Raw genomic sequence first — 24,943 nt, 5'->3', positions numbered from 1 at the left:
TATGATTGATTTGATTGATTTTTAGGTTTTATTACAAATTAAAAATTATTTAAAAAATAAAAAAATAATAGAGTACTCCGGTTTCAGTTGTCAATGGACGTTTACAATATTGACCAAATATAGAATACTTAGGAAATACATTTCTGTTGTCATTTTCAGAGACGGTGTTTGGGCGTTCTTCTGCAATAAATGTGCAGAAAATCTTCATGTGGTTCTGTCCATGTCGCCCAGCGGTGATCTGCTGAGGAACAGGTTGAACACAGCAATTTTAATACTGCATTAATAGGTCAGTTGTGTATAATAAGTAAGTTAGTTTACGGGCGGCTTCGACACGCGTAATCATTAAGACATAAGTTGATGAAGTTGAAAATTTTTGGAATTTTTATTGAATTCCCTTAAGAATTTCCAAAAAATACATTGTAATCTTTATTGACGTTCCATTATCAACAGTTCCAAATACTATGACTACCCAGCAGATGAGATTTCGAGATTTTATCTCGATCCCGTGAGAATATCGGGATAAAAAAGTAGCCTTTACTTATGTCGTTCGTTACTTGCAAATTGCTCGACATAAATCTACTAGCGAGTGGTTCTAGTACTCTTAAAACAATTGCTTGTGTCATGTAACCAAGTTACCTACTTATAGTTTTTTTGGCAGGTGTCGAAGTTTCCCTGGTTTGGTGAACAACACAACCATTGATTGGCAGTTCCCGTGCCGAAGCAAGCTTTGTTGGCAGTCGCTAACGTGTTCCTAGCAGATGTAATTCAAAATCCGCTTCCATCTGTCTGTATGTCTGTCTATCACAGAGCTGGATCTTTTAAACCGTGATATCTAAAAGCTTCATATTTTACAGAGTGTTTACTTTTTGCTAATTTTAACAGACAGAAAAATTTACCTAATGAGACTATTTATTATAGGTGGTATACGTAAAATGAACTTTTTTTTGGCTTTTTTTTACTCTATCTTTACAATAGGTAGTAATTGACATGCATTGCAATTATCACATAATATGTTTACTATGACCGCTACAGCAATTTTACGATATAAGTGATACTTTGCTATGTTTTTGTAATTTCGAATCAGTACAACTTTCTTGGAATTCAATTATATGGCCAATATTTCGGATCATGTTCGCCAACGTCCATAACCACGTTGAATACACCGGTTCTCGTCCGATCACCGAAGTTAAGCAACGTCGGGCGCGGTCAGTACTTGGATGGGTGACCGCCTGGGAACACCGCGTGCCGTTGGCTTTTTTGCTATTATTTAATGCGTAATTTTTTTCAGGTACAAAAAATACCTGAAGAATTCCGACCAATAATAGTGGAGCATGTGGTCCACGTTCACATGTCTGTGGCCAGATATTCTGTGGAATTTTTGCAACGTTTACGGAGAAACAACTACGTCACTCCGAAACATTACATGGATTATCTCACAAATTATTTGTCGCTTCTTAATGAGAAAGATTCGTTTATCGTCGCACAGGTAAGCTCTCATGCAGGTCGTAGACTCCATCCATGAAACCATAAAAGTATGGAAACCATCTTAGGTCTAAATATATCCTAAGACCATTGTAACAAACCCTAACAAGGCTACTTTAGGTAAGTACGTTGTGCGCTCGTGGAGTTCCAGTCCCTGCTTAACTGCTCCATCATCAGACAAACCCAAACACGGTTAGGTTAAATTACTCTCTTTTTGAGTTCCGTCTAGGCTTCCGAATCCATTATCAAATCAGCATGATAGTACCATTATTATTGTATTGTTAACAGAACCAATATCAATCTACGATCAAAACAACAATAAGAAGTGGATGAAAATATTGGTACAGTCGAGTTCATAAACTTGTGAGCAAAAATTTTAAGACGCTTCTACGCCGTTAACAATAGAGTCGTGTTCAGATATTGTTGATAAAATTTTTGCTTACAAGTTTATGAACTCGACTGTACATACTTAATTTAAAATGAAGCTAATTATAAGCGTGTTAGTTAATAGGAATAGAAATGTCACAACGTCACATACATTATATTGTGTAATCATTTATTCGTAGATAGTTATATATATATAAGGCTTTACTCAAAATTTATAAATGTTGTAGTGCGAACGTCTCATCGGAGGTTTAGCCAAGATTGAGGAAGCCAATGTTCAGTTGGAGGACTTGAATGCAAAATTAGCCGTGCAGAAGGTCATTGTCGCTGAACAGACCCTAGAATGCGAGGTCCTGGTAAAGGAGATCACTAAGGGTAATCAGTTAACAGTTAAATCTGGCTGCAGAATCAATTCACACTGTTTTTTTCTTCGGATATGGTGGCTAGACTTTCTTTTTTTTTACTTAAAACTGACCGTGATTGACCGCTATCTCACCTGATGATAAGTGCAAATGAGGTCAAGGGTGTATCTCACCGGTTCAGTAACAGTCTATTCACTCTAGCCATGAAGAGCCCTAGATTGTATTTAGAACAACTTTCTTTGAACTTTTGCCCTTGTGATAATTAAATACATCTAACGCGGTAATATCTGCTGTTTTTCTTATCGATATGCTTAGACGTCATCCATCAACTTGGAAATTGAAGATTGCTTAAACCATAATAACGTTTCAAAATTTCGTGATGTTCACTCATAGTCAAAATACCACAAACATGGCTTATCACGCTAAACACACGAATAATATTTACCTCGACGTTTCGACGATATTACAGTGGCCGTGGTCACGAGTAGACTGAAGTGTGGGGTGTCAAGTCTGCCTAGCAGCGCGAGTCCTTCGAAGCACCCGCACTTGGTCATTTTTATTTGTTACCCCATCACACCGACACCCAACACTAACAACGTCAGATCGTCCCTCCGTACATTCATCTCGACGCCGACACTTATTTTATAACAGATTCCACAAAGATGAAAGCTTTTATCCATCGTCCTGGTTTTTTTTTTTGTTTTTCTTTTATTTCAACCGGGTTTTTTCATTTTTTTATTTGAAGCGGTTGAAACTTCAGTCTACTCATGACCACGGCCACTGTACTCGTAATGTGGTCGAGACGTCGAGGTAAATTTATTCCTGTGTTTAGCGTGATAAGTCCTGTTTGTGGTATTTTGACCATTTTTAACGATGTTGTCGCCAACGTCCATACCACGTTGAATACACCGGTTCTCGTCCGATCACCGAAGTTAAGCAACGTCGGGCGCGGTCAGTACTTGGATGGGTGACCGCCTGGGAACACCGCGTGCCGTTGGCTTTTTGCATTTTCAATTTATGTGTGATGGAATAATACACTTAGAAATTACGCTCTATATAGTTTTATATTTATAAATCAGGATAACATTTTGTCTGTTTATTTTAGCGACATCGGCAGCTGTAGTGAAACAACAGGTGGCAGCCATAAAAAGCGTGGAGATTACACAGCAAAGCGAAATTATATCCGAAGAGAAGGGCGAGGCTATGGAAGCTCTATCGGCGGCGCTGCCCGCTCTAGAGGCAGCTAGGTTGGCGCTGGCTGACTTGGATAAGAACGATATCACTGAGATTCGGTCCTTTGCCACCCCGCCAGAGGCTGTACAGGTACGAAAAGCGATATATAAATAACTTGAGGCTGTTTATGTACAGTCAGCAGCAGAAGTGGATGAGCGGTTATCATTTCAACATCGCAACTGCTCATCTACATCTGCTGCTGGCTGTACACATCGTTTAAACCTACTTCTACCATTTTATAATGCGAAAGATTAGGAGGATATATTGATTTACTTTTCGCGCCAAAAGTACAGTATGGTTTGTAATGAAATCATCAAATTTATCACACACATCATAAATTTCGTTGCAGCTGTGTGCAAGTTTTCCACGATGTTTTCAAAGTTCAATATCTCAAAAACGGCTAAACCGATTTTGATGAAACATGTCTAAGAACCATCGCTAAAATACCTGATTTCAAATAAAAAAACCGCATTCAAATCGGTCCACCCGTTTAAGAGCTACGGTACCACAGACAGACACACATACATAGCGGTCAAACTTATAACACCCCTGTTTTTCGTCGGGGGTTAAAAAATCAGAGGTTTACACCAGATGTGTAAGCCCAGACACAAACCCACGATCCTCTACTATTTCAAGTAGGGTTGGCTACCACGGCTCGAATATTTTTTGGATTATGTCACCTGGAAGTTGGGTCGACGGTTTCCGATGATTTTGATAATATGGCAACAAGGTTTCTTCGCATAGGTGGTGTGTGAGTGCGTGGTGATTATACGAGGCATCAAGGACGTCAGCTGGAAGGGAGCCAAAGGCATGATGGCCGACCCCAACTTTCTACGGAACCTTCAGGTAATTAATACAATAATATATATACTAATTAAATAAAATTAAAATTTATTATGAAATAATTACGGCCTTTTTCACCACTCATTGATAAATTTTACGTGGCGTATCTGTGATGCTGTCTCTGTTTGTTTTATCCGAACAAATAGAGACGACGTCGCATTTATGCCCTAAAGATATCCGCGACACGCGACTAAGTCCATACTAAGCAGTGGGTCGCGCGACCCGGTCGTATTCGCATCTGCAACTGAACCTTGACGACCAATCGTCACGCTCAGATATATTGTGATTTGTCATTGACAGGAGATGAACTGCGACCTCATCACGCAAGCTCAGGTTAAGGCTGTTAAAGCGCACATGAAGAAAAGCAAGAAACTGGATACCATGCAGTCGATCAGTAAGGCAGGGTGAGTGCCTACAGTATTTGTTTGAATACCAAGTTTAGATTGCCTTTAGGGTCAGAACCCTATAACTGTCGTTACGCTGTCCGTCTACCTGTCAAAGTGCGAAATAAGTCGGTACAGTACAATCCTGCTGGCTGTGCCCATGACACGTAACTGAAAACAAAATGTAGAAATGTAGGTACCGTCAATTTTTTTATCTGCAATTTTTCACAATAAAATTTATTTGACGATATAACTTTAGCTTAGGGACTATCTATAAATTACGAAACACCTTGATCATAATTAACACTATTATTACTATAAGGGCTTAATCGTGTTAGCTGACGGTTAAATGTGATGCCGTCTCCATCTATTCGAACAAAACAAATAGAGATGGTATCACGTTTAACCGTCAGTTAACACTAATCAATGGATGGTGAAACAGCCCCTTAAAATAGCATTTATTTTGATTCCGTGCCACAAACCTTCCCCCAATGTGTGACACAATTTAAGTATATGTCCTTTTTGTTATATTTGATCATGATACTTGGGGTCCTGTAGTTACGGCCTGCTGAAATTCGTCATCGCTGTCCTCGGCTACTGCGCCGTCTACAAAGAAGTAAAACCGAAGCAGGACAAAGTAGAAGCGCTAGAGAAAGAATACTCTGAAGCCGTGAATTATTTAGAATCCCTGAACCGGGAGATCAATCGGCTCCAGAAGACCTTGGACGGCTTGAACGCGAAGTATGAGACGGCTATACTGAGGAGGCAGGAGCTCCAGGAAGAGACCGATATCATGATGCGGCGGCTCGTAGCTGCGGATAAACTGATGTCGGGTAATATTATGTTATGGTTATACATCGGGGTTTTCGGTGCGGGAATGTTTGACATTAGCCAAAGAGTAGGTTTTGACATAAAAAACAGAATGCAATTGGAATTGAGGCCAAAAATTACAGAACTGGTTATTTTATTTGCTAGAAAAATAAAAAGCTTTCACGATTAACCTAGTCAGTTAAGGGTATGCTTTTGTAACAGCTTTATTTTTAGTTTTTCTGTTTTGATTCTTTATAATCACAATTTAGTGATATTTATGTCGGTGGTATACCGAAAATTTACGTGAAACTAAAGGAAATGATCCATTTACGTACAGTAGAGGCCTTATTGTCACATACTGAGGATCATAATCGTTGTCATTATCGCCATTTGTTTCTGTCACACGGTCTTAACCATTAATAAGGCCCCCATTTTTTGGAGCATACTGCCACAGAATCAAAAGCAGCTATCGAATACATACCTGACAAAGAATATTATTAAAGCTAGTCGTATTTTCAATAATTACAATGCATATTTTCATAGTTATAATACGTCATGAAATTAATAAGGTTCAGTTTCCAACTAACTTTTTATACGATGCCAACTGTAAATGAGGGTTTTCACGGAGGCGAAATATCGCTAGATGGCGTTAGTATCGAGAGGTCCGTTTGACGTTTGCTTGCGATTGGCTCATTTAGTTATTTAACCAATCACGAGCAAACGTCAAACGGAGCTCACGATACTAACGCCATCTAGCGATATTTCGCCTCGGTGAAAACCCTCATTTCAAGGTATTTAAGGATTACCCTACTAATACTCGTATTATTTAAATGCGAAAGTTTGTGAATGAGTGAGTATGTTTGTTAATTCTTCACGCGAAAACGGCTGAACGGATTTAGATGAAATTTGGCAGAAAGTTAGTTTATAACCTGGATTAATACATAGGATACTTATTATTCAGATATTCCCACGGGATAGGGATAAAATCTCGAAATAACAACCGCTGAGCTTAGAGTTATGAAATTTGTTATGTAGGTAGCTGGACCTCTGGAATAACTCAGGCTACGTTTTATCCCGATATTCCCAAGGGATAGGGATAAAATCTTGAAATTTCACCCGCTGGGTTGAGAGTCTTGGTATTTTGGACAGTTGTTCTTAACGTCAATGAAGACCGTCATATAAATTTTGGGAATTCCAAGGGGAATTTTGTAATATCCCAGAAATTCAATTGCAACTACCAGACCGAATAGTTTACGCGTGCGAAGTCGCGGGTAACCTCTAGTTTTCAAATAAAAATATTTATTTATATCTTAATTCTCTTATCAATTTCGCTATAATTTTGAACACAGGCTTATCCAGCGAACAGGCGCGCTGGACTGTCGACCTGGCAGCTCTCTACGTGGAGCAGTCCCGTCTCGTGGGCAACTGCCTTCTGGCCGCGTCGTTCCTGAGCTACGCGGGCCCGTTCTCGTTCTCATTCCGCGAGACCATGATCTACGAGGACTGGCTCGGGGACGTGCAGGCGCGCGGCGTGCCGCTCACGCTGCCTTTCACCATCGAGAGGAACCTTACCAATGAGGTTGAGATCAGCGGGTAAGAGTAACATTATCCCGTCGCTTATACAATGAGGGCTATCGCGTATGAATTCGCCGCTAGAGGCGCTAGTGTAGCGTGAGGTCTCCGAAATGTCAAATCTCATAGTTTTTGCGCGAGCTACGCGGGTTTATTTATAATTAGAATAATTTTGTGAATATTTTGCAATATCTGAAATTAATTATGGCAAATATGCGTTCCGGGGCAATGAATGTCTGTGTTTTGAGACAGTTTTGTCTTTCGGAAACATTTGTCCTCCCTTTTTTCCGAACAAAACGGGGACTATGCAACACTGTGGCATGCTCGATATTTATATGGTACGGTTTTAAGGTGTATTAAATATGATTTTAATCTAAACTTTGTTTTCACGCCCGTAATAACAGACTTTCAAAACCATACTTAATAACCTCACGCAACAGTGCGCCATCTAGTGAGACAAAAAACGATAGCCCTCATTAGTGTTTACGGTAGAGCGAGTGTGAAGTGGCCGCTACGAGCGCCAGCTGGCAAGGGGTGCCAAAATCTTGTGGCAACGGGCGCGAAAATTAATTTCGATTTCGATATCGGGTTTTCGAAAAAGCGACCTGGTATTTCATTCTCGCTAAACTCTGATCGAACGCTAAGACCCGGGTGGTGTTCCTCAGAAGCTGCCGTTCACCACGGAGCGATAAGTATCAGCTAAAGAGCTTTTACGGGCGTGAAACAAAGTTTAAGTGCAATATCATATTTAATACACCTTAAAACCGTACCATAAAAATATCGAGCCACCACAGTGTTGCGTTTTGTTCGGAAAAAAGGGAGGACAAAAGTTTCCGAAAGACAAAACTGACTCAAAACACAGACAATCATTGCCCCGTAACGCATAATTCCCATAATTAATTTCAGGTAAGTAATGCAAAATATTCACAAAATTATTCTAATTATAAATAAACCCGCGTAGCTCACCCAAAAACTATGAGATTTGACATTTCAGAGACCTCACGCTACACTAGCGCCTCTAGCGGCGAATTCATACGTGATTGCCCTCATTCGCGCAGTGATAAGCGATGCCTCGTCATATACTCGTAGTTTGCGATAATTAAGCGACTGTTGTTGACTTTATCATAGCATAGTACAGGTCGATTCACAAGAGCTGGCACGAATAAATTGAATAAGTACCTGCCTGTTCAACTCCCTATTTGAATACACTTTACATAAATGTGTAAAGCTCTTGCGAATTGACCTGTATTTGCCAACTCTCTGCAAATAGACTTATGCAATAAGTGTGTAATTAAACTTTTGCTTTATGCGATATTTCAGTTGGAACTCCGAAGGCCTGCCTCCAGACGAGCTGTCAGTGCAGAACGGCATTCTTACCACACGAGCGTCTCGCTTCCCACTCTGCATAGACCCGCAGACTCAGGCGCTTACGTGGATCAAGAAAAAAGAGGCTAAGAACAACTTGAAGGTGTTTTTCAATTCTTAATTACTTACTTTTTAGTAGACGCTTTTATAATGTAAGTAGAGTTTTATAAGTAAATTTTAACGACCGGATAAGAGAGGGGGGATCGAACGTAGGATGACTTTTGTAATTAAGTAGTTAATTGTGTCTAATATTGATAAATTTAGTAGCTCTTGTCGCCAACGTCCATACCACGTTGAAAACACCGGTTCTCGTCCGATCACCGAAGTTAAGCAACGTCGGGCGCGGTCAGTACTTGGATGGGTGACCGCCTGGGAACACCGCGTGCCGTTGGCTTTTTGCTTTTTTATTTTTGCTTAATATTGCTCTTCATTTAATTCAGGTGCTTTCATTCAACGACCCACAATTTCTAAGGCAGTTGGAAATGGCAATCAAATATGGAATACCCGTGCTATTCCAAGACGTCAACGAATACATTGATCCTGTTGTTGACAACGTACTTGAAAAGAATATTCAAAGTAAGTAGTAAAGGAGACGCATATTATAGACCTTTATTTTTACCTTTTGCAAAACTTAGGAATTTGGTAGAAGCTTACAAATTATGATAATTTTTAAATTTAACGGAAATCCTTGCGCATTTAACTCGGTTTTTTATGAGAGAGGGCAAAATAGCAGGTAATAGCTTCTTGAATTAGAAAATAAATACCAATACTTACATAATAAACAAGGTTGTTTACATGAAAAAAAGTTCCGGTAACATTTTCGATAACGACGACAGACGACGCCATCTATTGATTTAAAACAAAGTTTTCACGTCTTCTTGAAGACCGGGGTACTTTTCAATGTTCATGGACAGCGCCCACTATATATTCTTGTTTAAAAATTATTCCATGTATTCCATTTCAGGCACATAAAGTATCCTATGCGTCAATACAGAATAATCCAGATCTTTCTCTATCTGTATGCCAAGTTTCATCTAAATCCGTTTAGCCGTTCGCAGGTGGTCGGACCTTGTGCAAGGTCTGCCCGGATTGCTACCACCATCTTGCTCGCTAATCCTGCCGTGAAATAGCAGTGCTTGCACTGTTGTGTTTCGGCGTGGAGAGTAGGACAGTCGGTGAAATTACTGGCACTTGAGGTATCCCATCTTAGGCCTCTAGGTTGGCAACGCATCTGCAATCCCCCTGGTGTTGCAGGTGTCTATGGGCGGTGGTGATCTCTTACCATCAGGACACCCGCTTGCTCGTTTACCATCCAGTCGAATAAAAAAAAACCTTTACTGCGTGATTTAATAGGTATCTTTTTTATTATGAAAATTAGGCAAACGAGCAAGCGGGTCATCTGAAGGGAAATTATCACTACCATTCATGAATACCAACAACTCAAGGTCTCTTGTCGGTCTTTTAAACAACATAAACCCTTTCTTTGAAAGCCCCGATGTCAAAACCTACCATACATACATCTTCACAAACTTTTCCATTAGTAAAATTTGAATGTTAAAACCTAACCACCTCATCCAGCGGAGAGCGGCCGTACGTTCGTAATGCTCGGCAGCAGCGAAGTGGACTACGACCCCCACTTCCGCATGTACCTCACCACAAAGCTCGCCAATCCGCAGTTCAACCCCGCCGCCTACGCCAAGGCTGTGGTCATTAACTATACTGTCACTGTTCAGGTACGTTGCTCTTGCAAAGGTGGTCTTTTTTGATAAATTTGATGAAAAGAAATGCGTTTGTTGGCATTGATCGATGGAAAATAGTGCTTCATTTCATTATCATAAGATTGTCTCGTAAGGAAGACAGTTCAGCAACTACCTTCTGACCCACTCACTCATTGACTCATATCTTTCACTCAATGAACGTGCCTTAATACGCGCTAACGTATTCGCAAATGCTGTCACTCAGGGTCTAGAAGACCAGCTTCTCAGCGTTGTAGTAAGAGCAGAACGAGCCGATTTAGAGGAACAGCGAGAGAGCCTCATCCTAGAGACCAGTGCCAACAAGAGTCTCCTGTCAGGACTCGAGGACTCGCTGCTGCGTGAGCTGGCCACGTCCACGGGGAACATGCTGGATAATGTGGAGCTGGTCAATACTCTGGAGAACACCAAGTCCAAGGCTGGCGAGGCGAGTACAAATTGAGTAGCTATTTTATAACATTTATTGAATCAGGCGTTACGATTTTTGTACGGACAAGCATACATTTTTTGTATATACATATTAAAAAGTGGCACATTGTTTTCATTGCGCAAGCGTTTGCATACGCTTGCAGTTTACGTTAGTATCGAAACAATCATTTAGCATTAAACGAGTTCGTTCACATTCAGCATACAACACGGTCGTTTGCTTTATCAACCTAATAACCCTCCTTTTATTAACATTCCTATCTTTTTTGAACATGAAACTACCGTGAGACTCACTCATATAAAATAATATTATAACGGATAACTCACGTCTTAAACCGAGTTTGTGTCGTGCGAGCAGAGCGGTGGCGCGTAGTGTGCGTGTTGCGGCAGCCGCCGAGTCGCATGCTCCTGAGAGGAACGGCTACGAAATAGCCCGAAACATGTCGAGCTAAACTCGGTTTAAGACGTGAGTTATCCGTTATAATATCATTTAACATTCCTATCAACTATCATCCTTAAATAGTGTAGTTACCGCTACAATAGGGATGTTGACTCCACCAATGAACTGATGTACTTTTTATGAGCTGTCAAAACACAATTCTCCCATAGAGTTTGAATGGAAATAGCAACTTATGACGTCACTTGTTCGCACACTCAATCAACTAACTATTTATTTGTTTTTAAAGAAACAACAATAAATATTACAAATATTGTTGCAGTTAACGTGGTCACCGAAAACGTGGTGATTTATTTAAAATCTAATTTTGCAGTTAATCGAAAATTAATCTGGTTTTCAGGGTTAAAATAAAGCGTTTTTTTTACTGGAGTCGTGTCTTCGAATTATTTTTTAATGGTGTCAACATCCCTATTTTATTAATACACCTTAATGACACCTTTAGCATCCTGACAGGTCCTTATATTATTTATTTATTTCTTTTATTTGGACCTTCAACAATAAGTACACAGTTTCATGGCAGCTATGCACAGACACACATATTAAATAATTATACAGACGACTCAACTTAGTTATGAGACCTTTAGGTGTTCTTGGCGTTCAAAGTGTTCATTGTTGCTCATTCAATGTAACTGTTTCATTCAGGTGATGGAGAAGTTGACTTTAGCTGAAGCTACGACGAAGGACATTGAGATATTCCGCGACGGGTACCGGCCTGTCGCCAAGCGGGGCTCCATACTGTTCTTCGTTCTGTCCGACATGGCGGGGGTCAATACTATGTATCAGTATTCGCTGTCTTCTTATCTTGATGTGAGTGTCCATGCTCCCTCCAAAATGTGAATCAAACCCAATTCCTTGACAATCCATATAAGTAGCATGCTTACTAAATACACTAAGGCACCGTTTCCACCAGAGATGAGCGATCATGTAATGCGAGGAATATTTGTCATGTCATGAGCTAATAGAAACACGTCTTTAACCTATCCTAGCGCTATAGCATATATATAGTGTAGTGTGTATGTAGTGTATATTCACAACAACAACAACACCTTAATGCATTCACTGCCACTTGACTTCCACAGGTGCCACCGACGCACATGTGCGTTCAAAATGTACGAATAATTATGACAGCGGCACTGGGCTAAGTTCCGAAAACGCATATGTGCGTCGGTGGCAGTGTATGCGTTAATGCGGTGATGGTAGCGTAGCTCACGCCATTAGATTAGCAATCAAATAAATATTTTGGAATTAACAAAAAAAATTGTTCATCTGCAATTTTCGATGTTTACTACTACAATCGTTTTCTTCCTAGGTGTTCTCGTTTTCACTAAGGAAAGCGATGCCGAACGTCATCCTGAGCAGGCGTCTGAGGAACATTATTGATATGCTTACGAAGAACGTTTATGACTACGGATGCACAGGTATGTTTGGCTGGAAATTTACCGCATTAGGTCGCGTTTCATGCATGCATCTGCCGACGTCGTTTGTGCGACTTGCGATTAGGCGGTGCACGGCTGTGCGACATGACATGACATGTATCGGAACCATTGTTTGTGCGAACTATTATCAAGCAGTGCACGGCTCTGTACGACATGCCAATTGTCCTTGGCAAAATAAAAATGAAGTCTTCTTTCAGTAAAGTATCTACTATACTTAAAATGTGTAACAAAATAATTTTCAGTCAGAAATACTAACCTATTGTACACCACGTTTTGGGAAATTGTGTAACGATCCTAAGCTGGATTGCACAGTCAGCTGCATTAATATCTGCCACAGTGGAGCGTGCAAAAATATCTGACACGTCCTACCGGCCCTAGAAATAGTCTTATCAGATATTTATGCACGCTTTGTTGTGTCAGATATTGGTGCTGTTGACTGTACCACAACAGTTACATGTGCTACAAATCGACAAAATTGTTAACTTTCTCATAGTAAAATGGTATAATTTTGTTAAATGGTAGCACTTGTAACTTTTGTAGTACAGGGGACTGGTCACTGCTGCGTCTTTTGTGTTGTACAGTGTACTTCAACTTTGTTTGTACCTACACGTGTTGATTGTGCAGGCATATTCGAGCGCCACAAGCTACTCTACTCTTTCCAAATGGACATAAAGCTCGAGCAGAGCGAAGGCAACGTGAGTCAGATGGAGCTGGACTTCTTCATTAAGGGCAACGTATCTTTGGAGAAGTCTGCCCGGGCCTGCCCTGCCTCTTGGATACCGGGGCCCGTAAGCATCCTCTTTTATAAGCATTTTTATTTTATTTAGATGCTACTTTACGGATATGTCAACCCAATTTATGATTGTCCATGGCAATGAGGTTTTACGACAGGCAAAATATCGCTAGATGGCGTTAGTATCGTGAGGTTCGTTTGACATTGCGTCATGTTTGTGATTGGTTATAGTACATTGTTTCTTAAGGCGGTAAATAAGGAATTACGAACGAGAGTCTATTAGAAGCCCGAAGTCGAAGACTGAGGGCTTTAATGAGTCGATGTTAGTAATTTTAGTACGTCCCGTGCGACATACAATGTTTTTCATCAAATTTGCAGTAAAATTTTATATTTGTAAAGAAAAAATATAATTCTTCCAAATATTGGCGATACCTTGGCTGTGCTCTTGCAGCGTCGCCCTCTAATTCCCGGCATGCGCCGCAAAAACGTATGCATTTGGTGGTCCATGTACCTGCAGCAGCGCGCGCAGCACCATCTGTACGGCACGGACTCATTTACCGACCTTGGGCTTCATGACAAGAAAGTGTACGCGCAATGACTCATTTACCGACAGGCATGACAAGCACATTAGGTCAAGGGTTTTATTTGGGGGGTTCAACCAAGGTAGCCTGCATGTTGCGACATGTTTGTGCAAGTGTGTTAAATAACTAAATGAGCCAATCACAAGCAAGACTAAAACGTCAAACGGACCTCACGATATTAACGCCATCTAGCGATATTTCTCCTGTCGAAAAACCTTCATTGGGTAGCGGTGATTGCTTTCCAGCAATTGACCTGGCTGCTCGAATCGTTTTCCCCCTGTCGTGAATAAAAACCAGTACCGAACCTGAGGGGCTACTACGAAACTCGAAAATCAAAGTTCGTAACGCACCGTCCTTTTCATTCGCGTATTAAATGACATAAGCGTCAGCGGGACGGCAACATACGAAGTTCGAGTTCTGCACTTCGTAGTACCTATAGGGCCTGGGGTAGAGCAAGAGGAGCGGTCGCTCTGGGCGCCAGATGGCAAGGGGCGCCATTTTCTAGTTTCCAGTTTTTTTTTAAGTAGCCTGTATAGTATCCCACTGCTGGGCAAAGGCCTCCCCTCTTGACCTTTACAGTACAAAATACATTTATGAAGGCGCCTTTTGAGAGGCGCGGAAGCGGTAGAGATACCTATTAATGCAGCGACGTCTGTGCGACACATTATATTACTTATTTTCGTGCAGAACCCGCCCTCCTCCACTTCCACATAAGGGTCATTATTCGAACGTTTGTCCCGAACCACTTTCTTGATGGAACTGTGATAAATAAACGAAAACCACGACGCGGTTAAAACACTCAAATCAGCACTCCTTATTACCACAAACCACCCAAAAAGCTAACGCGTTTCGAGCTCTTCACGTATTCATTCTCAAAGCTAAGTCAGCACATGATCATTCCTGAACAAAGCGAATGACGTACATACCTACTGAGTTCAGTAATTTCTCATCTTAGCTCTATGCCAAATAGACTAACTGTGACACTAACTGAGTATAGACTAAGGTAAATACAAACTGAAACATGGATGCACAGAAAAAAAAACAGAAAAAGAGACCAGCGCTGGGAATCGAACCCAGGTCCTCAGCATTCCGTGCTGCGTGCTATACCCCTACACCACCTCTGGAGTCTGGACACAAATTTCTCCCATGTACCACACATTTCAGCCTGCTTTTTTCTTATTCACTTAACTCACTACACTCATGTCAACGTCATGTCAAGGTCATACTCTGGTCATACATACTTATTACACAGTAACCTTGTTCCCAGGGCTGGCAAGACATCATGAAGCTGGCCAACGACTTCCCGGGGCCATTCTCGATGTTGCCGGACAACATCACGGCCGGGCTCGAAGAGTGGCAAGAGGTTTGCTAACAATTCAACACGAATTACACAAAACACTAGCATCGAGACAGACATAAATTACGCACAAAAGTAGAATAATTTGAAAATACAGTAATCTAGTAGCAGGATTCTGGTGATTCGACCAGGATCGTCTCCACAGGACGGAACTTTTTTTGGCTTCGACTTGAAATTTGGTACGGAAATGTAGTTTGGATGACAATCCAAACGGAGTATTCTTACAAATAAAGTTAATTTTAATTTAAATTTGACTGTGAGTACAGTCAGCAAATAAAACTTGTTTTTTTTTAATAACAACAATTCAGGATATGTTATATTGTAGTACCTGAACGAACTGAGCTTGCTAGGCGTCTTTCAAGTTAACTAGAATACTTCAGAGACTTCAGACATTTATTGTTTTTTTCTCAATTAAACCTATCTAAATTGATTCGAATCGCCAAATACTTATTTATACCAAAAAAAACAATTACAAATATGTTTCATCATTGTGGGGGGAGGCTCCAATAGAGAGATCTCTCTCCAGGCAGGTGTTATGCCTGGGGACCGAAGTCCAAAGGAAGAGCGTCGGAACTTGTATATAATGCGTTCGCGTTGAGAAACTTCGATAGCGCGATGTAGAACATGGTCGGAGTTTCTATTGTTGTTCACTAGATGGCGTTAGGAGTCGCTACAATCATCATCATCATCATTAGCCGGAACACGTCCACTGCTGGACAAAGGCCTCCCCCTTAGAACGCCACAATGAACGGCAACTCGCCATTGCATATCCACCGGTTTCCCGCAACTCTCACGATATCCACGTTGTCAAATATCTATTACAATACAATTACTCTTTATTGTACACCACAATAGTAAGCGTTAGAAATAACGGGTTACATAGAGAGAAAATTACAAGGTAGGAAATATCGTTCTAGATAATGTATGCATACTCTTCTATGCATGCATTATCTCACAAGTCCATTATTGAGCTAAGTAGTTTCATTCATTACTTTTCAGTGGTTTGACAGCGATACCCCAGAGTCGGCGACTATTCCCAACAATTACAGAGAGACATTGAAACCATTTGAAATATTAATGCTTCTTCGATGCTTCCGCGTGGATCGCATTTACCGCGCTCTGACTGACTATATCACTGTTACTATGGGAGAGGAGTACATTACACCGCCGGTTACAAGGTATGAATAAATGGAACTTTCATTGCCATATTTGCCTAATACGAATACCGAATTGGTCTGTATAATCGCCAACGTCCATACCACGTTGAAAACACCGGTTCTCGTCCGATCACCGAAGTTAAGCAACGTCGGGCGCGGTCAGTACTTGGATGGGTGACCGCCTGGGAACACCGCGTGCCGTTGGCTTTTTGCGTTTACAATTTTCATATTTTTTTTTCAGCTTGGATATGATATATGAACAAACGACACCATTTACTCCTGTGGTGTTTATTCTAAGTCCCGGTTCGGATCCAACTTCGGACTTGATGAAGCTGGCTGACAAATCTGGGTTCGGTGGAGGGAAATTCAAGTATTTATCTCTTGGACAAGGTCAAGAAGGGGTGAGACTTATTTCAAAACACATTTTGTAGTTTTTAAAGTATCATACTCTACTATAAGGAGCTGTTTTAGGAGCTGTAATAATAATAATTAATTTATTTCCAGAACAACATAGGTCCAAATTAATGGTATAATTAATGGCTTAATTTAATCAGTCTGATTCTTCCGAAGATTTATTTGTCTGCTAGTAGGCTCGTGTAGTGTATTAATCATCATCAACAACCTGTGCGGCCGTATTCTCTAACATGCGGGCGCTAGCGATCGCATTCAGCGTCTCTTTCTACCCTCAACCTATACTGCGTCACAGAAAGGAGTAATGACAACGATTGTGATTCCGAGTACATTAGACAATAAGGCTTATGGGCTCTTTCAAAGGCTAAACTAAGGCCTTCTCTCGGAGAGGATTTTTAGAGAAAACGAAAACATAGTGTTTTGTTTTAATACCCTCCACGTCACGAGTAGAACATTACGTAGGTACTTAGGCAACAGATAATCACACAAAATTACTAATTATCGTACTTAACTAAGTATAACTACTACTACTATAGTACTATTGGGAACTCCCAATTCCGCAGAAGTATAACCTACGTGTGACTTTACACAGAACTCATTAAATATCAATCAAATGTATTTTTAGAAAAATAATCCACTTGGATCTGATTTTTTGTGGGGTTTTTCATATGCTCGGGGAACACCCCATCTTGTACAGCACAATTAAGTCAAATCCATCTTTAATCTAGTAAGACCAAGCGTGCTAAATTTAGGGCAAACTAAGATTTTTTTACCCGACTGCCCGAAAGAGGGTTATGTTTTTTTTCCTTGATTCATAAAATCATAACAACTAGTTTAAGTGCCAGTTTATCCAATCTCTGTTAAATTCATATTATTTTATGTGACAGATATATGTTATGCCGTTTATATTTAATAAAACAAAATAAACAGAGACGTTATCATGGATATCTCTCACATAACATAACCGGAACTTAACGGAGTGTTGAAACAGGATACATTTGTTTCCAGGCGGCCCTGGCTCTTCTAGAAGGCGCAATCTCCCACGGCCAATGGCTGATCCTGCAGAACTGCCATCTGCTCGTGTCTTTCCTGCGCGAGCTGGAGAAACAGCTGGAGATAATGGAGAAGCCGCATCCGGAATACCGGCTTTGGCTCACCACGGATCCCACACCTACCTTCCCTATTGGCATCCTGCAGCGGTCGCTCAAAGGTAAGAGAAATATAAAGTCTATCAGTGTAAAAAGGCCTAAGTATCTTTTTTTGCCCGCGACTTCGCTCGCGCATAATTAGTATAAAACTTTGTGATCCTTTTGAGCCCACAGGAACCATAGATTATTTTGGAATAAAAAGTAGCCTATATGTTAATCCAGGGTATGTATTATCTGTATGGCAAATTCCATGCAAATCCGTTCAGTAGGTAGTTTCTGCGTGAAAGAGTAACAAACATCCATCCATCGCCATACTTAAGAAATGTGCTTATTTTTCATTGTCCATCTTCTTCCCGCTATATCACGTGAAATGATCTCAGAGAAAAAATGTATAGAATATTTTTTGTATAGAATTTTATGTAGATTACTTATGTCTTAGAACACTTTTTCTGAGGAACAGCGTTTACGAGTTATTTACGAAAAAGTAAAAAATGGGACCTTTACACTTTACCCCTTAGCTCCGCCCCCACCCATCAGTACTTTTAGTATGTGGTTTAAAACACCATTCCCTACAAGTACAACTATGCCAAAATTCGCTTATGCACGAGTTTTTTCCCATGTGAGGCAGTTTTTGGTCTTCGTTGGGTAGGATTACGTAAAAACACATTATTTGTTCAGTTGGGTCACACGGTACGCTGGGTATGTTTACCTAGTTGCTCGCACTTACACCAAATGTTAGCAATAACATGTCTAAGTTTTGAGAATCGATTCTAGAAATATTGACATACATACATAAACAGACGTTTGCATTTTAAAATTTGAAATAGTGGTTCAATTCAAATGTAGGAAAATTTGACTCCATCAAATTTTTTTTATGATTCTGCCAATGTCGAGGTGAAATAGTGGTAATTTGTATGTATTTTTAATTGTTGCATCCGGTTTGATCACTTTAAAATAACAAGGTTACCTAGTCCAAGGAGGATGGAGAAGATAGGATACTTTTCATCCCTGGAAATGCTGAATTCCCGCAGGATTCAGGGCAGGAGAAGTTGCGGGTAACAGTAATAGCCAACAGCAAATCTTAATAGGGCACGGAGAAATGTTTTATATCAATAACTAGCTCATTCCCGCAACTTCTGCGTCTCGCAGAAATTTTGTGCTTTTCCAGCAATAGCAAAATATGTTACTTAACTAGGAATGTATAGCTTTCTCTCAGTGTAGGATTTTTGGGTTTGATTCAGTAGGTCCAAACAGAGTATCACCTTGTTACGAACAAAGAAACACGGAAAACTTATCGCGTTATGGTAAGCCCATCGTCCACCAAAATGGCTCAAATCTTCTAGTAGTGCGTCGGGTGAGGAAGGCGTCCCGTGACTTGAAAGAAAAATCCACTCTGACAAACGTTACCACTTATTTAGAGAGTTGTCAGGTCATACTCGTAAATATGAGAGCATCGCCCGGGATGAAGCCGAAGTAGTGCAGATAGAGATAGAAAATGAATTTTCATTTTCATTAGGAAAATACACACATCAAAAAAGTCTTGGCATAGTGTAAATCGTCAATCACTGGCCACCGTTCAATAACTGGCCACCTTATTCATTCATTCATTTATTTATTTATAACAAAGGTCTTAAATATGTATTATAAATAATATAATTTCCAGGACACATTTAGCTTACACTAAAAATGAATTCTAGTCACCTATAAACAGAGTTCATTTTTAGTATAAAGTTGGCCACCCTTAAATAACTGACAAGCTTATACTAAAATTAATTCTAATATAGATTTTTTTTTTAGTATAAGTAGTAAGGTGGCCAGCTATTGAAAGGGGACCAGTACCTAATTGACGATTTACTCTAGTTTTTTTTACGTAAGTACCGGGGGAATTTCAATCCGACTTTAGTTTCGACATAAAGAATTGTTTGATGCAGTGGTAACCGAGCCTCCGAACGGGCTAAAGCTGAACCTTCGGCAGACGTACTTTAAGATGAGGCCGCACGCGCTGGAAGAGTGCGCGCATCCCGCCTATAAGAAGCTGGTGTATGTCCTGGCTTTCTTCCACGCTGTGGTCCAGGTACGTTCCGCAGTACTACACCAGAGGTGCCCAAAAAGGTCCCAATGGACCACCACTAGTCCACAATGGAGTGAAAAAGATGAGGGTTTTGGAAACAGTAGTAGAAAGTTTCTACTAGAAACAGCAGCAGGGGCTCTACCGAAAACAGTAAAACTGAAATTGGTCCACGAGTTTTTTTTTTAATATTAGGATTTAGACCCAAGATTCTTTTATATCTAAACTGGCTTTTGGCTATTCAGGTACTTATATGTAAGTAGCTTTATCAAACCAACTGAATCGTAACTCACTCTGGAACTGTTTTGCAGAAAATGCCATAATGATATCGCACTAGGTACTTATCCAACAAAAAAAAATAGGGTCAGGAATTAAATGGTTCTATTTTTTATAGGATAAGGGAAAACAAGCAGGCGGGTCACCTTATGAAAGTGAATCACTGCCGCCTGTGGACATCCATAACATAATGTTACGGTTGTTATGGCTCTATTATACATACATTACATAAATGGGTATATAAAGCCCAGAAGCGCTATATCGCTCAATAATTTAAATATTCTGGAGCACCTTGGCAACTCCGCTATAGGTACATTATTATTTATGACGATTACACGTTGCCGGCCGGTAAGATGACGCAACTCGTTAATTAATTATGATCGAGTTATGCAGTTCTCAAAACACTTGTTTAGCTTTTCAATTATTTTTCGGTCTTTTGTTATGACTGTGAAACATGTTTTGATTGTTGAAACAAATTACCAAACAATCAACTCTCAATTTCGGATGATAATTCAATCGGTTCCATGGTGTAATGGTTAGCACTCTGGACTTTGAATCCAGCGATCCGAGTTCAAATCTCGGTGGAACCTACTTTTTAAAATAAAAACTATCAAAATACATAAAATATTGCAAACAGTTACTACATGAATATTTAAGTAATGTTTTGTTTTTACAGGAGCGTCGTAAATACGACAAGATTGGTTGGAACATATCGTACGACTTCAGCGAGTCTGATTTCCTAGTGTGCATGCAGATACTTACGTGCTACCTAGATCGCTGTGCGGCAGCTAACGGGCCTATTCCCTGGGCCACGCTGAAATATCTATTCGGAGAGGTAAGAAATAGATAGTAAAAAATAATTCGCGCGTAGGTCCATTACAATATTTCTTCTCTGGTAAAGCAAAAGGTTTTGCCAGAAGAAAAAGGTAAATAAGGGTAGTTTAATAAAAAACACTCAAAAGTAGAAAAGGCAAATATTACCTTAGAAACTATGGGTCTGAGCAACTGAATAAGATAAAAGAGCGTATAAAATAGCAAAAAGCCAACGGCACGCGGTGTTCCCAGGCGGTCACCCATCCAAGTACTGACCGCGCCCGACGTTGCTTAACTTCGGTGATCGGACGAGAACCGGTGTATTCAACGTGGTATGGACGTTGGCGATAGCTGAGTACAATTTACGATACAGATTCCGCTGTTATCTTTACGTCATAAAGCTGAACTATCAGATAGTACATGAAATAGCTAAACTCACCATAATGGATAAAGAATGATAGGAGTTTTGATTACATATAAGGGCGCGGTCCGTATGTAGTCTATATGTATAAAATTATCACCCGTGATACTGGGCGAGCGGGTATAATGAAATGCAGCCCGTTGTGTAAAACTGTCTTTCTGTGCTAGTGGGTACAGTGACCAGCACCAATATCTGTCACAACAAAAATCCGCAAATCGTGCATCTGCCACAGCGGAGCTATTACTATCAAGCGCTGTTGTAAGTAAAGAATACCTTACATGAGTAAAGACACACGGAAATGACACAAGTGTCATTATCCCTGTCTCATTCTCCCTCCCTTTATAACTGGAAGGTGATGTACGGCGGGCGCGTGATTGACGACTATGACCGGCGCGTGGTCGGCACTTACATGGAAGAGTACATGGGAGAGTTCCTCTTCGACAAGTTCCAGCCGTTCCACTTCTACCACGATTCCGTCTTCGACTATGTCATACCGCCCGACGGCGAGCGCGACGAGTATATTGGTGAGTTTATGAAAACACACCTGCATTATGCCATCAGAAACGTTCGTCTAGGTTTAATATAGCGACGGTGACAAGTTACAATAACAGAGTCGGATCTACAATTCGGCCATTTTGGGATTATAACGTCAAAGTCAATAAAACAGTATATTTGACTTTGGCACAATAATTGCAGATCCGACTCTGTGAATTGTCACGATCGATAGCATGTCATTCCTTCTGCTTCCGCTTCCTTGGTCTCATCTGTTTGTCTCATTGGGAAACACTAACATAGTTCCACTGCGCTCCTGCTTCAGCAGGGTTTTAGACCTTTTGGTTTATAGCAATAACAACCACCTAACCAAACCTAAGTTCGTTTTTGACAGCAACTGTCCCGACCATTACGTAAATTCAGCAACGCTTATAAAGTGCTCGTGGTACGTAGGTATGGGACTACAAAACCTAAGTAAAAGTGTTATGGGACTTTTGCACATGTGTCTAGCCATCACCATATGCATTGGCGTGCATTGGGGGGCGATTCCAGAGTAGGCAGTTGGTAATTTCGAAAATACAAACTGAGACATGGATGCACAGAAAAACCAGAAAAAGAGACCAGCGCTGGGAATCGTACCCAGGTCCTCGGCAATTATATTTTCGATATGGTTTTCACGGGATACCCGTAAAAGTAACAAATTTAAAGTTGAAATAAAAAATACACAGACTCCAAAAACCAATCATAGTTGGTAATTTTTGCCGCAACAGGGCGCCACTAGCACTACCGCCGCCAAGCTATGCTCATCCAAACTACTTGTTGTTTTTTTTTTTAATTCACTATTGCTTTACGGTGTTCAATAAAAGATACTTGTATTGTTACGTCCAGAATTCATCGACCTGCTTCCTTTGGCGAATTCTCCGGAAGTGTTTGGTCTACACCCGAACGCGGAGATCGGCTACTTCAGCCAAGCTGTGCGCGAGATGTGGGGGCATCTTATCGAGTTGCAGCCGCAGACCAGTAAGTCTTACAACTTGGTCTTCGGAGCGTTCAGTGTCTGCATCGCGCCAGATTGCAACTGATTTGCAAATGTAGAACTAGATCGTATTTTGCCAAATAAAACAAAACTTTCCTCATGTTTTCACGCTGCTTTGTTGCATTAGTTCCAGTTTTGAAAGGTAAGAAGTACATATTTAGGACTTAAAATTAGAAGGTATAATAAAAACAATGCGAATTTGGTTCTATAGCCTATTATGCTAAATAAATAAAACATACTTATGTGAATTTACGGGGTAGGTACCATCAGATAAATATGTGGTCTACCGCCCTAAAATTCATTATCGTTTACATGCTAGAAGACTTAATGTCGTTATAACGTGTCCATCAACTTGAAATTGTAAAAAAATATATAGATAGACCACTTATTAAGCTGATCATATTTATGTACCCACTGCTTATGTCAATTACCTGATACATATGTCTAATGATATACAGTGAGGATGAAACTGGAGTAGTAATTTGAATATAAAATACCCATTAAAGTAATTTTATATTATGATAGCGTTAAATGCAACAATGTACCTACCTATACGTCAGCTGGTTTTAAACTTTATTGTTTTTGTTACGCTGCTAGCGGTAAACGACGGTGAGTGAAATAGTAAAGTTTGTCTAGAATTTAATTTGATTTAAGCTTCATAGATACTAATAATACGATGTATGGTGTTTTGCGGCTTTAGCTTTCGTTGTGATAAAACGGTGCATTTGTCGAGTTTTCATCCCTGCAAAACGTCCCGGCCCTATTACTGCATTGAATGACAGAACTAGATCGTTGTCTCTGTAAAAAAATGGTATAGTTTCCTAAAGAGCGAGCAATGACACCGTTCATTGTCAAATTTCAAATCTCTAGCTACAGTGATTTAAGCTGTGCATTGTCTGTCAGTCAGTATAGATTATTTATTAGCACCCATCTATGAACGTAAAAGGTGAGTCTACACTACAGATATCATTGGGGCGCCATCAAGTACCTACTATACGAACTAGTTTAGATTTTTGAACTGACTGATTTTTTTCCGACCTTTGCTGACCAGGTGAAACTGTTTCACGAATTAAACCATAACCTCCCACAGGCGAGGGCGGCGGCGCGATGTCCCGCGAGGACTTCATCGACCTGATCGCCGTGGACGTCCTGGGCAAGTTGCCGCCGCTCTACGAGATCTGGCGCGTGCGCAAACAGTTCGAGATGAACATCACGCCCACGCTCGTCGTCCTGCTGCAGGAGTTGGAAAGGTAAAGGGTTAGGGGCTGGCATGCTGGCATGAAGCAGCGTTTCCACCAATAATGTCCGTAGATGTGTTGCGAGGAATGTGTTTTTCAATAACCAATTAGAAACGCTTATCCTCGCATAGCACATCTCTAGTGGAAACAGCTGAGCAGAGCGAGGATGTGTAAATGAAGCGTTTCTATTGGTCCATGAAAAACACATCCCTCGCAACACACCCTCGCACATTATTAGTGGAAACGCTGCATAATCTCATAAGAAGTGATGTATGTTGGTTTCTATTATAGCTATACCTACTCGTTTTTTTGCTAATAGTCGACTATAGGACAGCTGCCTATAACAAGCAATTTTTGGTGCAAAACACTGAATATGTGTTGTTTGTCCCAGTAATATTATAAATGCGAAAGTTTGTAAGTATGTTTGTTTGTTACCTCTTCACGTCTAAACCGCTGAACCGATTTAGATGACATTCGGTATACAGATAGTTTGAGTCCCCGGGAAGGACGTGGGATAATTTTTATACCGAAAAATTGCATAGTTCCCGCGGGATAGCGCTAAACGAATTCTACGCGGACGGACTCGCGAGCAACAGCTAGTATTTGACATAACCCCAGTGCAGTGCAGAAAAATTTTGGCAGAAATTAATTTGCAGACCATGGTGGCTCTCTGTGGCACTGATAACTTTGTGACACAAGCATTGT

General features: G+C 40.5%; 2 protein-coding genes and 6 non-coding genes across 8 annotated transcripts in view; 7 read left to right on the top strand and 1 right to left on the bottom strand.

Moving 5' to 3' along the window:
* The window catches only part of LOC141434914 (dynein axonemal heavy chain 10-like), a 22,853-nt gene extending 17,264 nt beyond the window's left edge, over positions 1–5,589 (top strand). Inside the window, exons 10-16 of the mRNA XM_074097402.1 lie at positions 1,289–1,486; positions 2,097–2,241; positions 3,334–3,551; positions 4,206–4,307; positions 4,605–4,708; positions 5,246–5,520; positions 5,579–5,589. Coding sequence (XP_073953503.1) covers positions 1,289–1,486; positions 2,097–2,241; positions 3,334–3,551; positions 4,206–4,307; positions 4,605–4,708; positions 5,246–5,520; positions 5,579–5,589 — 1,053 coding nt within the window. The remainder of the gene's footprint in view (positions 1–1,288; positions 1,487–2,096; positions 2,242–3,333; positions 3,552–4,205; positions 4,308–4,604; positions 4,709–5,245; positions 5,521–5,578) is intronic.
* Positions 1–24,943, top strand: part of LOC141435194 (dynein axonemal heavy chain 10-like) — a 122,726-nt gene that overhangs the window by 93,394 nt on the left and 4,389 nt on the right. The window contains 17 exon segments of the mRNA XM_074097822.1: positions 6,847–7,090; positions 8,390–8,537; positions 8,875–9,010; positions 10,013–10,167; positions 10,397–10,615; positions 11,714–11,878; positions 12,381–12,489; positions 13,132–13,295; positions 15,089–15,184; positions 16,178–16,356; positions 16,577–16,736; positions 17,755–17,956; positions 19,826–19,968; positions 20,915–21,073; positions 21,825–21,996; positions 22,853–22,984; positions 24,091–24,250. Coding sequence (XP_073953923.1) covers positions 6,847–7,090; positions 8,390–8,537; positions 8,875–9,010; positions 10,013–10,167; positions 10,397–10,615; positions 11,714–11,878; positions 12,381–12,489; positions 13,132–13,295; positions 15,089–15,184; positions 16,178–16,356; positions 16,577–16,736; positions 17,755–17,956; positions 19,826–19,968; positions 20,915–21,073; positions 21,825–21,996; positions 22,853–22,984; positions 24,091–24,250 — 2,743 coding nt within the window.
* On the top strand, positions 1,135–1,254 carry LOC141435407 (5S ribosomal RNA). Its single transcript, XR_012452161.1, has one exon. It is a non-coding gene; the product is annotated as a 5S ribosomal RNA (ribosomal RNA).
* Positions 3,110–3,228, top strand: LOC141435398 (5S ribosomal RNA). The gene has a single exon (XR_012452152.1). It is a non-coding gene; the product is annotated as a 5S ribosomal RNA (ribosomal RNA).
* On the top strand, positions 8,710–8,828 carry LOC141435403 (5S ribosomal RNA). Its single transcript, XR_012452157.1, has one exon. It is a non-coding gene; the product is annotated as a 5S ribosomal RNA (ribosomal RNA).
* LOC141435392 (5S ribosomal RNA) lies at positions 16,424–16,542 on the top strand. Its single transcript, XR_012452146.1, has one exon. It is a non-coding gene; the product is annotated as a 5S ribosomal RNA (ribosomal RNA).
* TRNAQ-UUG (transfer RNA glutamine (anticodon UUG)) lies at positions 20,757–20,828 on the top strand. The gene has a single exon. It is a non-coding gene; the product is annotated as a tRNA-Gln (tRNA).
* On the bottom strand, positions 21,279–21,397 carry LOC141435397 (5S ribosomal RNA). Its single transcript, XR_012452151.1, has one exon. It is a non-coding gene; the product is annotated as a 5S ribosomal RNA (ribosomal RNA).

The sequence above is a fragment of the Choristoneura fumiferana genome, chromosome 14 (genome assembly GCF_025370935.1).
Source record: "Choristoneura fumiferana chromosome 14, NRCan_CFum_1, whole genome shotgun sequence".
Classification (NCBI taxonomy): domain Eukaryota; kingdom Metazoa; phylum Arthropoda; class Insecta; order Lepidoptera; family Tortricidae; genus Choristoneura; species Choristoneura fumiferana.
Note: the sequence above shows the minus strand (reverse complement) of the source record. Positions and strands in the feature narration are given on the sequence as shown.